We start from the raw sequence: 14,960 nt of genomic DNA, 5'->3' as shown, positions 1-14,960 counted from the left end.
TAAGCTCTCAACTATACCGTTGGAACATCTCAGGGGGCGCAAGCGCACGACGATTTTCGGTTGTCTCACCAAAGCTCATTAGGACAACTGTCTTCATATTTTTCAGTCAACGCATTCAGCAAAGTGACCCCATTATTGTTGACATTCTGGCTTTTTTCACGTAAGGCTCTTATGGATAACAAATCACTCGAAAATTCTAGGTTTCTCACGTTTCTCGAAGTAGAGAAACTTAGGCCGTTTTCGAAAATTGACTGACGGTAGTGTCAGCAATCTTTCATCTCTTTTGCGCTTCCAAGTTCGTGGATAGCTCTGACTCTGTCCTAGGGAATTTTCAGTACTGTCAATCAATTTACGAACACGGCCTAGTTACCAACATCCGCACCGTGATCCGTACATTGTTAAGCCATTGAAAATTGTCCAATTCTTTTTCGATCGCGCCAAATTCAAATTTTCAACGTCCCCTCGTTACTTTCGAAATGTGGCAACACTGTTGGGTTTACTGAAGATTGTTGATTGTTTTTAAATTCTCAATCGTGACGAATCATACGAATATAGAGCGCGGTAGAGTCCCTAGATCTCAACGCGGCAACTGCGATAAGACAGTACGAATACGGGACTGAGATATACGGGCTACGGAGTGCAACTGCAAATCACGCAGGCATTAATTGTTGAGTGCTTGTTGAATATTACGCGTGACGCGGACGATAAATTCTATTTTTGGCATTTTCAGTTTCCAACGTGGTTCAAATTTTTAAGTAAATGATCTGGTAAGAAAATATTGTAAAATGTGTGTGTGTAAAGTACCCGGGCTTGGTAAAAAAGCACATTATTCGGTGTTTTTCATTGCTGTAGGAATTGCAATTGCACTGGTTGGTTTCCTATCGGAAAGCGTTGATGGTACAGGTAATCTGCTCTGACCGACCAAAGACAATGAATTGTTGTTTTTAACGTTTTTTCAATTCTTATTGCTATTGTTTATTACTATATCGTAATGAACATTTGTCCACATGATAATATCTCTGATTGCAGGTGGCAATGGCCCGCACAGTTGCAAATGTGAACATTACGGCTGTGGATGTTGCCAACATATTAAAGTACATCGAGTTCATTTAGACGACACAGGTAGTAAAAATATCATTGCTAGATCATCTGTAGTATTCCGCATGATGTGTTTGCAAATTTTTAACTGATCTAGTCGCTTTAGTCGGATTTTTATATACGTGTAGCTACCTGCATCCTTCGACGTACTACAGGTAGATTCCACTCACACATGCATCACTCGATGTTGACATTTGTAAATTTTTCCATTCAAGTTTCAGTAATGTGTCAGTAATTGTAACATCTACCCTACGTTTACTAACCTTCACAATAAACATATCACGAATTTTACTGATAACCTTACAAAGAATCCGTTGATACAGTTAATCACAGTGTTTTTAAAAATATTACGTTTTTAAAACGCATCAACCATTCCCTCTTGACAAAATACTATCATTAAAAACAATGATCATTCTTCTGACAGTATTGTAGTTTCATTTATGATTTATCTTGTATTTTCAGTCTGTGCGAATGTAACTTACCTTCCTGAAGATATCGGACTTTCACTAACCATCACATTCGACTCTTACGCAGTTATGAACACAACAGTGTCAGGTAAATTTTCAATTTTCAAATCACAATAGAATTAAACAAATTGACTCTATAATGACATGTTGTGGGTGGTTATTTTGTTCTTTTAAAACACAAATACCAAAGGTAATGCAACCAGACTGTTAACTGAATATTTTTTATAATTTTCTTCACAAATATACTTATAAAATATATGCATGAAGATGATTGGAAAATATGTTTCAACTTAAGCACCTATGGTTCCTGATTGCAATTAATCACAACCCATTGATGTATAGTTTAAAGGCCAAAGCTAATTAAGAATGGCCGATCAGTCCCCGATGTCAAAATTAATTGTAATTGTACTTCATACATTTGGTATACTTTGAAGTGCTCATGTTTTTAACAATTTGTATGAACAACTTAGCATGTGCATCGAACCACGCTATAGTGGAATACATGCTTTGCTGCAATTTACCATTCCTGTAATTGTATTACATATACCCGGCTTAAAAATATAAACTGTATTTAAAAATAACACTTGTAAATCCATCATCAATACTCTGATTGATAAATACTTACATGCATTTAAAAAGTTAAAAAAAAAAAAAACTGCAGAATCGAAACAACTTGATTGGACTTGACAAAGTCATGAGAGATCATATTATGCCTGTAAATCATTGTGATTGAGAAACTCTTTGTGCCTTGGTTAGAGGGAATCTAAAGTTTACAATTTTATGCAAAATTACGTTGGGTATAGCCTCTAATTTATTGTTTTAATTCTTTCTGCAAAATTACAGAAACAGCTCACTACGAATTGTCGTTATTTAGTTGATACATTATGGCTGTCATATTTTAATGCAGATTAACTGTTTCGCCTTCAATAAATTAATTTTCTAACTAGCCAAGTTTTTACGTTGATTGCTTCCTTTCTGTATTATGATTTGAACTTTTATGAAACTTCAATTATCCCAAATTATGTAATCGATTTTTTCAAGTTGTACTCACGCCAAAAACTTCACTACAGGTTATCCAAATGTACTGAAAAGTTATATGTCTGATTACCTTATGTTTAGTTCGGAACCCTCCACCTATCTGCATTGGGCAAGATTATGTGAAAGAGTTGGAAGCTGAAATTTGTATACGGTTCTATGACTTGGATGCTAATAAGCACCATCTCCACGGTTGCCTCAAGTTAGACGTTGAGCTTTACAAATTGAAACTGGCCCATTACGACCTCGGTTGCTTCAACATTGGAAAAAACAATGCTACAAACAATGTAAACATGACATCAAATGCTTTGAGGACAATTTGGTCTAAAATCAAAGCACCACAAGTCAATATGATATGAGTAATGCGATCATATATATTAATCTTCCATTCAAAGATACATGTATGAGGTAATGTAACGTTATTTAACTAACAATAAGTATTTCTATTTTTGTAACGAATAAAAAATACATTTATTAAATTTAAATGCAAGTTGCGTTTTCTCTTTGGGAAAGCATAGAATGTATGTCGAAAAGTTGTATTGAACTAATTTTCTCTTTAGTTTATCATAGCAATCAGAAGTTTCTTCCACTCCCCCCCGCAATCGCTCTGAAAAAATTCACATCATAGTTAGCAACAGATTTACGGGTGTTAGTGTATTTTTCGTGCATAAAGAAAGAAAGTGTTTAAGGTGAACATGTTTATTGTTACTTATGAAGATTACATGAAGTTTAATAATAATAGTAAAATGTAGTGGAATTTTTTCTGAACAATAATTCAAATTTCAAATAAATTTGATTCACTTAATATTAATTGAGAAGGGCGAGTAGAAGCTTTTTTAAATCATCGCTGCAGTCACTCTGTAAATTGAATAACAAGAAATAAATCATGATTGAGCTTACAATTTTTACCGAATTACTGCCAAATAAGTTGGCTAAATTCATACGCTTTACAATTTGTGTAAAGCGTTAGCAATAATGAGTAAAACATAATCGAACTGTAATGCAAGCTGCTATTGTCTATCCTATAACCGTTCCGTCGATATGTACAGGAAATATTAAGAACTCAACACTACCACCGATTTATTACAATAAAAATTTGACACGAATTCTATTGTGTACGTGTAATATATTATGAGAGGCGTTTATTACTTCGTATATTGAACAACATAAAGTGCAACAAGAAATTAGTATATTCTTAGCCGATCAGAGTAAGCAACAGTCTCTTGTAGTCTCCCGAACAGTCACCCTGAAATGTGTAGACAATAAATTGCGGTTAAAACATAATGATTTTCGCGCACATGCAGAGGCTATAATAAGATTTAATTGTTAAAACGATAAAATGGATGAAGTTTGAAGATTTAAGCAGTTAGCCTGTTTAATCAGTGTTCTAATGCGTTTGCTTTTGTATTTACAGTATACACCAATTATTAGTATTTCCCCATTCTGGGATGTGATGAACTTGTTAGAGCTGCTTTTCACTCGAAACGAGTAGATCTGTATGACATGACAACAATAATTTCACTCACATCAATGTCTCCTGCCAGTGATTGGCCGTATATCTGCTCATACGCTTCCTTAATGTCACCCAGATCAATTTCAGAGCGCAAGACGATAATACGGATCAGGGTAGTGTCGTCTGTTCCCATACCAGCCATTGCTTTGTGTAATCTTTCGGCGAAATAACCAGTCTTGTCTCGGGCGCACTTGACTAAAAATAAAGCAAAGTGATTTACAAAGATTTTTATACGATCTGTGATTGCGGACTGCCATTATAACTACGTCTTCATCAAGGAAAAAATTAAATAGTAGGAAAATGAGGGACCGGTGCATTACCAACGGCAAGGTAGCCATCCTCGATCGAGCCAGAAAATTCTTTCTTGATGGTGTCTTCCAAGTCGGATCCTGAGAGTCGCTCGTACTCTTGGAATATCTTACGAAGCTGAGGATAGCTTCTGCTTATCAAGATAGCATTAAATGTACTTTCATCGGTTCCCCATTGACCCTCCCCGGCCTCGAGGAGCCTCTCTGCATCAGCGGTCGCTGCATCAACGTCAACGTCGGGTGACTCGTCTCTGTTAGCCTGAAACATCGATGTACAGTCTGGTGGTGTTCGCAATGAAACTTCAAAAAAAAAAGACTGAAAAGATGGTTCAATTTTCGAGATTGATCATATTGGTACTCACTGTACTAAGGGAGACCAGAAGCCTCTTAAAGTGGCCTGACGTATCACCCTTCAGGTCATCTTCAAGTTCGTTGCCGTACACTAGGATCAAAAAATGTAACTGGTATTTTATACTAGTTATAAATGAAGGAGCTTGTATCGCAGTGTGATAAATATCTAATTCTGAGTGAATAAAAAAGTATTCATCGACTTACGATCCTTGTAAACGGCAGAAATAGTCTTGATGCCGTAGTTGCTGAGAGATGCCAGGACCTCGACGAGAGCACCTTCGTCCGTACCGATTCCAGAAATAGCATCGTGTATTTCACGGGCGTACAACTCTGGAAGAGGAGTCATCAGGGCTACGATGGCCTTTTCGAAATGTCCTCCAAGCTCGGACTTCAATTCGGATATCAAATCTTTTCCGTACATCGTCTTGAATTTTTCGGCAATTTCTAAACGCTGGACTATTCCACGGCGACCCAGAACATCAATTATGGCCTGCTCGTCTGTTCCGAATCCTTTCATCGCGGTTCTCAAGAGGGTCGCATCTGCCTCCGCATCAAACGGATCGGCGGGGTACACGGTTGGGGTGCACTATAAAATTGTAATTGGGCATTATAGAACTAAACTTTAATATCGATGATCGCGTGAAACTTGCGCATCGTTGGATATCAAAAAAGTCTTGAGAACGATCTGTGGTTGAAAGATGAGTTATCAAAATGATGATGAAGGATCTCCTTATAAATTGGTCATTTACATGTGATCGTCGGGGTAACTTGATGGTTGGCCCATGATATTAAAATTGAATTGAATTTCTTGTATGATAACATATTAAAAATATTTTTTAAATTATTAATGCGACACGCTTGAAATAATCGTTATACATACCTGTACATGGTAATATTGGGGTGCCATTGTTGCGGTTTATTTGATCTGTAACAAGATGAGGCATTTTCATTAATATTTGAAACATGGTTAAAACACATTGTCATTGTAATATAACACCGAAAATATAAGTAATCAGGACCCAAAACGAGTATGCTTTTTATACATGAGAATGAAGTTAGTAACGTTATTGTAACGAGGCATTTTTAGGAAAAATCGTTATTTCGCACCTTTATCAATGTCCGAAATTTAGTAAACCACGATAAACGAAAAATCGTATATTTTGAAAAGCCAACTCCTTCAAAATCATTTTAAAATTGCACAATAATGATTTTTTCCCTGATGTTTCGTTACGTTAACGTTACTAACTTCAGCCTTATTTTTATACAATAATTGGTCCTTTTTCCTCATTTGTTTTCCGTTGAACAATGTCGTGCTCGTATTAACCGAGTTTTAGCAACATCAATTATTTATCTAGTGTTTGTGAACATCTACGAGACATCGCTACTGTCTCCTGTTTCCATTATAGGCTTTTTTCTCGTTTTTCACATCACACGTATTTTTAAAGAAAATTTTACGAATCGATTGCAATGCAGTATATCCACTTCTGCAGTAAAGTTATACCTAATACCACCAGGGTGGTGTTGAAATTTTTGACATGCATACACACGACAGTTCCGCGTTATAAAAATATTTGAACGAAACAGATATGTGCTCAGTTAATTAATCTCCTAATCAAAAGTCGCGTTCTATGTATCATTAAAAATCCATTATCACGAAGTCGCATAATATGTACCTATTATACATAAATAGGAGTCAGCACATTTTAAACATAGATCGTAGAATAGCTCTGTCACACTGGTGATTCAATGAAAATAAGCTGGTGAAATTTGCTGGCACGAAAGTTCTGTTAACGAAACCTTTCCTAATCAAAAATAAACTACCTGGCCTGTTTTTCAATGATTACATATCGTTGAATATGAAACCCTTGAAATGGAATACACCGATCCGGGTCCGTTTTCTCATGAAACAAAATGCTTCCTTTTTTATTTGTAGTATTCTCAAAACTACGGTGTTCAAATAGGTATACACTGTATAGTAACTTGCGATGACAATTAGAGTTTTTTAAAAGTGGGAATAAAAACTCAAGACAAATAAATCAAGACAATAAATCAAGTAGAGAGAAGTTGAATCCGATCAAGCGTATCGGTCGTCAATAATAACGTCTGCGATCCCTCAATTGTTCACCTCGTCAGAACCTTCAAGGTCTTCGGATAGAAGCTTGCCCCTCACTTGAATATAATAGTTCTACGAGACAAAGGTATAAGCTATAAATACCATAGATGCTTATAACTATAGATATGAATAGAATATTAATCCCATTATATTTTACCGTCAAAGTCGAAAGAAGCCTTTAATATTGATGCCGGTAGAGCAATTCTTAACAAACGCGCATTGAAAGTAGTTGTTAGTAAAGCTGCAAGCCTAATTCACTGTCATTCGTGAGATACAGAAAGCTAAATGTGTAGTCTGTACTACATATTACCGCGGTGTATGTACATACATATAGCGTTGATACAGTGGCTGACACATCAGGTGATTAACTTCAGTACTATCGAATATAATGGTAATGTGTATTTACACAGCATAACGTCATTTTCTAGTTTATTTTTAACTCAACGCGGTGTAAATGTTATCAGTTGGGTTTAACGGTGTGGTTTCTCTCATGATGCATAATTAAACAATTAATTGGTCGCTGTTACGCAGTAAGTTTTATATTTTTACCCGGCATTCGAAAGGTCTCAACGATCCCGATCTTCACAGATTCCTAAATAGTTTTACTCGTCTACGAAAGTTATACTTGTAATGCGCCCGACTGTACATACGTATTAAATTCTCCAAGGAACTAAAGATTGGTGAGCGTTAATATTGTATGTACAGTGTAGTAGTCACTGCGAGATCTACGCGGTAGAACATTGTTATAGCACTCATTGTTAGAAAGTACATTGAAAATAAACGTCTTCCGCGTCGCTGCATGTGCACATATGAAGGGCATAGATATTAACAATAAGTATTGAAACAAAGAGTAATTTCACTTACCAAGAAACTGTCGAAAATCTTATAAACACTGATGAATTCGCCTTCGCTTTGGTCCCGATCAAGACCGCTCGAATGACAGACACGAAATGCTTGGGAGTGGCTGTTGCCGGCTTTCCTGGCTAGGCTTGGCTATGTGGAGAACGAGTTACGTGGATGGTGGAGGGCGGCGTCGGCGTCGGCGACGACATTGACGGCGAACGCTGGGGAAGGGAAAAAATTACGATCCAAGACGTCATCATCGCCTCTAGATCCAAGGCGATTCGTTCTTCCGTCATCCTGTGGAGGTATAAGTGCTCTGATTTCAAATGTTTGATTCATTTCACTAGGCGAGAGGTAGCTTTGAGTTTTACCCATGCGAGTGCGTGTAAATGCATTGTACTTGCATAGGTTTTGAAAGAATTTACTACGGTTCTAATCAGAGCTGGCTACGTGAACCGCGTATTAATAGCTTTGGGTAATGAGCATTTATTTTACTTCCGCATTCGTGTTTGCATCGTGACGCTTCAACCGACGTATCACGGATGTAATTATAGTATGATTCATCTCATACTGCATAATCGTTTCCTGTGAGTTCCGATTATCTTATCGTATGTTATTTTGAGACAAAATATATACAGGTACACTCAAATACCAAATTTTTATGTCCTTCCGAAGATTTCGTTTGAAAATTGTTTTTTTTCCCCAATAAAATTGTTTAAAACGGACAATTTCACCGACGAAAAACTATATAAATTCTCTGATACGAATATATATTGATCGTTCATGTGTAATAATACTCGAGTGTGCTAATGAAGCTGTGAAGCAATTGTAGTTTGTAAAAATACTATCGCCGAATAATATAATACGCGGCATACAATTGTTTCGATAGGAATAAAATAGGCGTTTCGATACAATTGACTCATTGTATTATACTTTATGTACATTTACTATTGTCCTATCGTACTGTAGGCTTGAATTTGCGCAATAATATATCATAGGCATAGTTGTAATTGGCAGTTGGTTTGTTATAGTACAGAAGCTTCTGATTCATTATTTTAATCAGAATCGATACTACGGGTATGGTACCATAATTTCCAACTCACACACACTACACACCTCATTACAGATAGTGGTTCTGGGTGTGCAAGTTCCTACGGCCTGTATAACTTTCAAAAAACTTAAACTCATATGTTGAAGGATTTACATTTCTGAATGATTATGTTCATTTTCACAAAAGGTCCTTTTGAAAGTTGATGTTCGTGTTACAGAGCCTATACAGATATTCTTGTTGTACTATATTTTCCTCATTCGCATGTTAGTTTTCATTTAACGTCTGCTTTCCATGTAAACACCTACCCATTATCGCATTGATCCGGAAGCGCACAAGTGTATCAAAATTTGTCGAAAAAATCATGAATGAATAATACTAACGTCCGGGGGCGTTGCTACAGTGAGTTAGACACTGATGTCAGAATGTCGTAGCAGCTAATATTTGTTGAATAATTTCTTATCCATAAGTATACAAGCGTATCGAACTAAGATATACATATATTAAATATATATATATATATATATATATATATGCATATATAACAAAGTTGATCGATGCCTGGATGTTGTTTTTCCTTTCTTTTGCAGATGTTGAACCAAACGGTACTGAGGTCAACTGAGGCATGTACATTGGTATATTGCGCATACCGTTACACCTTGTACACTTCGTGCAGCTCAACTTTGACCTTCGCGAACCTGGGGATGCCTTAAAAGATGTTCAAATATCAACGTTCGAACTGGAACCGTCAACTACTTTTCCCTCCTACGCTGTTGAGTACAGTTTTTAATTTCGTTGTATATTCTACATACTTCAAGTAATTATACCAACTCCATGTTAAATATTTACGAATTGTTTGGAAAAAACACCTCTTCAATCACAATGTCCCAGTAAATTATACCTATTCATACAAAATTGTAAAAGGAAATAATTACAAGTTACAACCATTGTAAAATAGATGAGCAGAGAGGAACAATACAGTCGAAACCTTGGGGTCTGTTACCTTCCTTTTTGGTCCTTCCACGAACACTTATGCTTACAATTCGTCGCGCGTCGGTAAATGGACTATACTTTGGTACCCTGCTTGCTGAAAACGTATAGTAAAGGAAGAGAAGATGAATTAGGTACTCGATGTACGTTGAATGGGTCTTACTTGCGTTAGCGAGGTCGTACAGTCTTACCGTTATAAGACTACGATTCGTTTTGCAATCCGCAAGAACAACGAGTGATTCATCGTTGAATCATTCGGTTTCTAAACGTTATGCATCATGAACACAATATAAGGTTTCTCAATTTTTTAAACCTTATGACTGTAGCTAAGAAGAATTTTAAATTCTGAGTAGTAAATGAGATTTTAATCGAACATTTCAGAAATTTCGTCACTCCTTTGACGGCGATAGTGTTTTTCCCATTCAGTTGACCTTTGGTAACACTGCAGATTGTAACGTGCTAATGTAAGATCACTCTCATTGAATAGAATATAAATACAGTAACTTACCATGTGTACTGATAAACACAAGCATGATCACCTTATACGTTGTAGATTTCTGCACGTTATGTAAGCGAAATATTGAAAAAAAAAATGCTGTTTAACGTTGTACAAAATTCACAGTTAACCCTGATTCAAAGTGATTTTTCGTCTAATGTGCGGAATTTTTGTAAGGGTAAATTATAAAAATCGTAAGCACGACAACTGATCGCAAATGTACTATAATATCGAGTTGTAAGCTAAAAAGCATAACAGGCTTTTTCATCGCGATCAACTCCAAAGTAGAAGCGAGGTACTGGGTCAGTCTCGTACGCCTAGAAAGATAGATTCTGACTTATTCAAGACCGCTGATGTTGTCTACTTAACCTGCGTAGTAAAGGATACGCGTATCCTTGAATATGTCGGAATCCACCTCTTCAAGGATATATATCGTCGTATATCCCAGTCCAACTGTAATGCAGATTTTTTTTAAAAACGCGAAGCATATTTCCTATACAGATACTAGAACGTAAAATGTACGTGTATTGTATAATCAACTGTATGCACGTTGGTATATCAGGTGCAAGCTAAATTTGTAATTGTAACGGATTTTCATTACCTATATAACGATATAGTAACTGGGTCCGATATTGTACGAATAATAAGTGATAAAATTTGGTACTAAAAACATTTGGCCCCGAGCCTCTTTTGGAGAAAATTAAATTGTCATAAATTAGAGTTGGTGGTAAGAGTGGTCTTCGGAAGACGCGAACACGTATGACGGTATACAGTATACAGATATTAACTTTTGCGTATTCATCAGTCATTTCATTCACTGTACATACATTCTTGATTTTTAATTGTAGAACTAGCTTTGAAACCCTCGCTTGCTAAAGCTCGCTCGGGGTCGGATGCCTAATGTAGCTGGTTTTTGTGCTCGTATGCTTGCTGCGCTCGCTTACTCGTTGTCAGTGTTTTACCAAATGATATGAGATTCACCAGATGCCTCACGCCCTCGCTGCTTGAGGATTGTTCAATAGCTAATAAATGTTAGTCCGCTAGTCCGGGAAATCGAGTTTCACCAGGTAGCGGACCTCGAGTGCAGTAACTACGGAGCGCCAGTCCTGGAAGTCGAGTTTCACCAAGTCAAGGACCTGGAACGCAGGATCCAGAAGGTAGAGAACCTGGAACTCGAAATCTGCGGAGCGCGATTTTCATACGTCCGCTCTACTGCGCGGTTGTTTCCGGACTGAGGAATTCGGCTAACTGATTTTCGTCTATATGTATAGATCAAAAGAGAAAAAATTTTTGGTGACGTCACTTTCTGAACATCCGAACATCCAAAATTTGGTTTCCAACTTTAATACTATGTATGTTATAATGATACATTGTTGACATAGACAAAATTTTCTAATGCGCAAAAACAATAGGGCACTGAATAAACTATGAAAAATTGTTTCTTCTTTTGTTACGCATTTTATACAGAGGCATTCCTTTCATTGTTGCGAGAATTATGATCTTCCGGTACATCATTAATATTGTCTAACGACGCTCACTTGCACTGTGTGCAGATCTTATCGTTTAAACATGTTTTTGGTTCAAAATATATTTCTGGGGATTCAAGATTTAAAGTTATAACCTGTGGAACGGAATTTTTCTTCATGTGTATACATGCGTAAATGATGTATTGCTTACACAATTGCATTTTCAGGAAGAATTTAGATTTTGATATTGTAATCTCAGATTACAACAATAACCAGTCGCGAAATTCTATAAACCTATGTTGAAGAAACTGTTTATAATAATTTATCTCATATGAATATCAATTCCGAACATCAACAAAATAATCACTTATCATTAGCCAGATTTAGTATTCTTAAAATGTCATAAAAATTCACGAGTAATAACATAATAATATTCGATCTTTCCGATATAATTACAATCGTGATGTCAACAAATTTCTATCTGCTGCATGAGTGAGAGTATCAATGGTTAGATAAACGTTAACCAAAAATTAAAATCCCAATTGAAATCTGTCATTTCTATACAGCAAAATGCAACCAAGAAACGACGAGCTGGTGGAAATGATATCGAAAAGTCCAAGGTCGGATCGTATACCATCGTAAGAAATATACCAATTTATCGAGCCGAGACGCACCCCTCAGTAGTAAAGCATTTGGTGGCGTCATGCTGGCGCCAAAACCTTCGGCTAGCCCAGATTGTATTGACGTCGGTGGCCAAATGTATGTCACGTAAACACTAGGAAGGGCTCTCCCTTTTCTTGGTTGCTTCCTTTATTCGACTATGTATGTGGAGGAGGGATGTGTCGAAAGTGGATCAATCGATGCGGGAATGAAGAAGCAAAAATGGTCGCTTTGGTATAGATCGGCGTGTTCTCGTAATATATTTCATTTCAAACGATTATTTGTGGCCGGCCTTTATCGCTGGAGACGGAAGTTGAGGCTTTACAAACTCGTATTAATTATATCAAGCTTCAGGAAAATCATTATGTAACAGATTTAATGTTTCATAATTGTGAATTGGTAAAATCTAAGTCGCCAGTAAAACTTCATAATCATGTTTACTAGGACGTCCAAATTCAATGGAAATAATCCTTTAAATCGATTAAAACCAGACTATCGGGCCCCCAAGGAATTAACCAAAGCCTTTTGAAGATCGTAGGACCAACAGCTGAGGAGATACGACGAAACTACAAAGAAATTTTCCGTTTTTGCGTAATAAAAATTGCTCTGATATAGCGTTGGCATAGTTTGATTTTACCTTTTTTGACGCCCTCTGAAAAATTACGAAATAAAGTAAAAGGGTTATTTTTACTTTCTCCGATATATTACGATTTAAAATTCATGTGTATCCAATTTGATTGGAAAATCCCTTATTGGATTCCAAAGAATTCGAAACAGACCTATACAACATCGTTGGATCAACAGCTGAGTAAATACGATAAAATCTCACCGTTTTGTGGCCGTCAGTTTATAAATGATTATACCGTCCGCGGCCCAAGACTATGCCAAATTACTTTCGCTGGAGAAAATACGTCAATCTCATGGTATGCATATGCTGAAACATAAATTAGCAAAATTTTGTCAAACTGCACGACCAGCTGGTAAATATCAATTTGAAGTTATATATGCCGTTTATGTCAATCATCTTGGCCCTCAAATACGGTTGATAAATATCATAGGAGTCGATTAGCAAAGGAAAAAATCGTTTATGTAGCTAATCATCAACTTCAATAAGAATTCCGAAATTGAAAATGATTTCAATCGGAACCAATCTTTTCAACATTGGATCCTCGTAGAAGCGTTGAAGCTAAGAATCCCAATGCCGACAATCCGCGTTATGCTATTCTGTCTCTCTATATTTGGTGCAAGTGACGTATCTTGTACATCTCCCATATTTTACTGTCATTATTTAGATTATAATAAACATGCGCATCGTGCATGTCTGTATAAACTCCTCATACCTAAGAACCATCTATATTCAAAAGGCTAGAGTGGTAGCCTGTTTCAGTGCTGCTGTTACGTGAAATTTTGATCATTATTCTACAGATTGGTTGATTGGTCGTTCGACTAGTTACCAGATTATTTGTAGCAGTTTGCAATCATTATCAACCTTGAGATCTGCATGGTTTCACGTCGCTTCCGTGTTTCTGTAAATATGCGAAAAATGAGTATAAACGGGCAGTAAGTAGAAAAAATTTCAGTAAATCTGAAATAATGCTGAAGATAACTTGGAGGTTGTATTTATATCAACATTTGTTTTCGAAAATAGTCCACACATATGAAATTCGGTCTGCGAAAATATTTCTTTTCACAGATTTGCTTCGAGTAGGATGTTGCGTAAGATCGGTCTGTGCAGCATCGGTATGCATTCGGGTCGAAGAGGAAACACGATGCTTATATTGCGTACACATATGCACGCAAATCTTTCCTTTGAGGTATAAATTATTTCATTACTTTTATCTACGTTATACTCATATAATAACTAACTCGGTACCAAAAAAATATGAATGATCGAATTAATCCGTCTAACACGTCACGATTTATAGTTTGTATTAAGTTTTATATGCCAAACTTGTTTACGAGCTATAAAGAAAGAAGTTTAAAGCATACATAGCAAGGGGGAGGAAAAAGTGTGGACGAATTAACACTCGCGATTATTGATTCCTCGGTTTCTCTTATTGCTTCCGTTGTATGGCGTATCATATAGTCCGTGGTGGAGAATCGTGTCCAAGATACTCGAGGCAGAGACAGGTCATCAGCGCCTATTGACAGATAGCCCGACGAGCACGCGTGTACGGGAAAGTACCGTTACTCGTACAGTATATACACGTAAACAAATGTAGTGGTGTATACATATAAATGTATATACCTGCGTATGTATGTGTGTGCAGTGGACGCTGATCCACCACCGCCACCTTTACGACTTTTCTTCCTCTTCACCTTCTTCGTCTTCTTCTTCCTCCGCGGCACGATGGTTGAATAGGAATGCGGTAGGACGGAAAAAGACGTGGTCAAGGATGGCGAAGGATGCAGGTTACACACATGCTGTACTTGTACTGTATCCTATGTAGGATGGAAAAGGGTGGGGTTGAGTTGGGCGGGAACCAGAGAATGCAGCCGTAATACAGGTACGTTCGTATGTACGAGGGAGCGCTTCTCCAGGTCGTCGGTGTATGTCAAGAAACACGGGTCC

General features: G+C 36.9%; 2 protein-coding genes and 2 long non-coding RNA genes across 9 annotated transcripts; 2 read left to right on the top strand and 2 right to left on the bottom strand.

Annotated features, from left to right (window-relative positions):
* Positions 1-506: 506 nt before the first annotated feature.
* On the top strand, positions 507-3,085 carry LOC107226580. Of its 3 annotated transcripts, none has more exons than XM_046737738.1 (4): positions 514-897; positions 1,030-1,122; positions 1,561-1,653; positions 2,685-3,085. In XM_046737738.1, exons 1-4 carry the CDS (start codon positions 786-788, stop codon positions 2,957-2,959), a joined length of 573 nt encoding a protein of 190 aa, XP_046593694.1. In that variant the 5' UTR covers positions 514-785; the 3' UTR covers positions 2,960-3,085. The 3 variants fall into 3 exon arrangements, with proteins under 3 accessions (XP_046593695.1, XP_046593694.1, XP_015522929.1); XM_015667443.2 differs by having other exon boundaries at positions 516-903; XM_046737739.1 differs by lacking the exon at positions 1,561-1,653 and having other exon boundaries at positions 507-903.
* On the bottom strand, positions 2,952-7,888 carry LOC107226581 (annexin B9). 4 transcript variants are annotated; one of them, XM_015667444.2, is made up of 8 exons: positions 7,750-7,888; positions 5,653-5,697; positions 4,977-5,358; positions 4,784-4,863; positions 4,434-4,680; positions 4,127-4,308; positions 3,750-3,846; positions 3,284-3,458 (listed from the first exon to the last, which is right to left on the bottom strand). In XM_015667444.2, the coding sequence occupies exons 2-7, from the start codon at positions 5,677-5,679 to the stop codon at positions 3,796-3,798; spliced, it is 969 nt and encodes a 322-aa protein (XP_015522930.1). In that variant the 5' UTR covers positions 5,680-5,697; positions 7,750-7,888; the 3' UTR covers positions 3,284-3,458; positions 3,750-3,795. The 4 variants fall into 4 exon arrangements, with proteins under 4 accessions (XP_015522932.1, XP_015522930.1, XP_015522931.1 ...); XM_015667446.2 differs by lacking the exons at positions 3,284-3,458; positions 3,750-3,846 and adding an exon at positions 2,952-3,207; XM_015667445.2 differs by lacking the exon at positions 3,750-3,846.
* LOC124294053 lies at positions 7,283-9,733 on the top strand. Its single transcript, XR_006903946.1, has 3 exons — positions 7,283-7,415; positions 7,813-8,033; positions 9,367-9,733. It is a non-coding gene; the product is annotated as an uncharacterized LOC124294053 (long non-coding RNA).
* A 3,105-nt stretch (positions 9,734-12,838) lies between these two features.
* LOC124294054 lies at positions 12,839-14,956 on the bottom strand. Its single transcript, XR_006903947.1, has 4 exons — positions 14,637-14,956; positions 13,843-13,914; positions 13,218-13,322; positions 12,839-13,040 (listed from the first exon to the last, which is right to left on the bottom strand). It is a non-coding gene; the product is annotated as an uncharacterized LOC124294054 (long non-coding RNA).
* Positions 14,957-14,960: the final 4 nt, after the last annotated feature.

This window comes from Neodiprion lecontei, chromosome 4, assembly GCF_021901455.1.
Source record: "Neodiprion lecontei isolate iyNeoLeco1 chromosome 4, iyNeoLeco1.1, whole genome shotgun sequence".
Classification (NCBI taxonomy): Eukaryota; Metazoa; Arthropoda; class Insecta; order Hymenoptera; family Diprionidae; genus Neodiprion; species Neodiprion lecontei.
The sequence above is the reverse complement of the archived record's forward strand: the minus strand, read 5'-3'. Positions and strand labels throughout refer to the sequence as shown.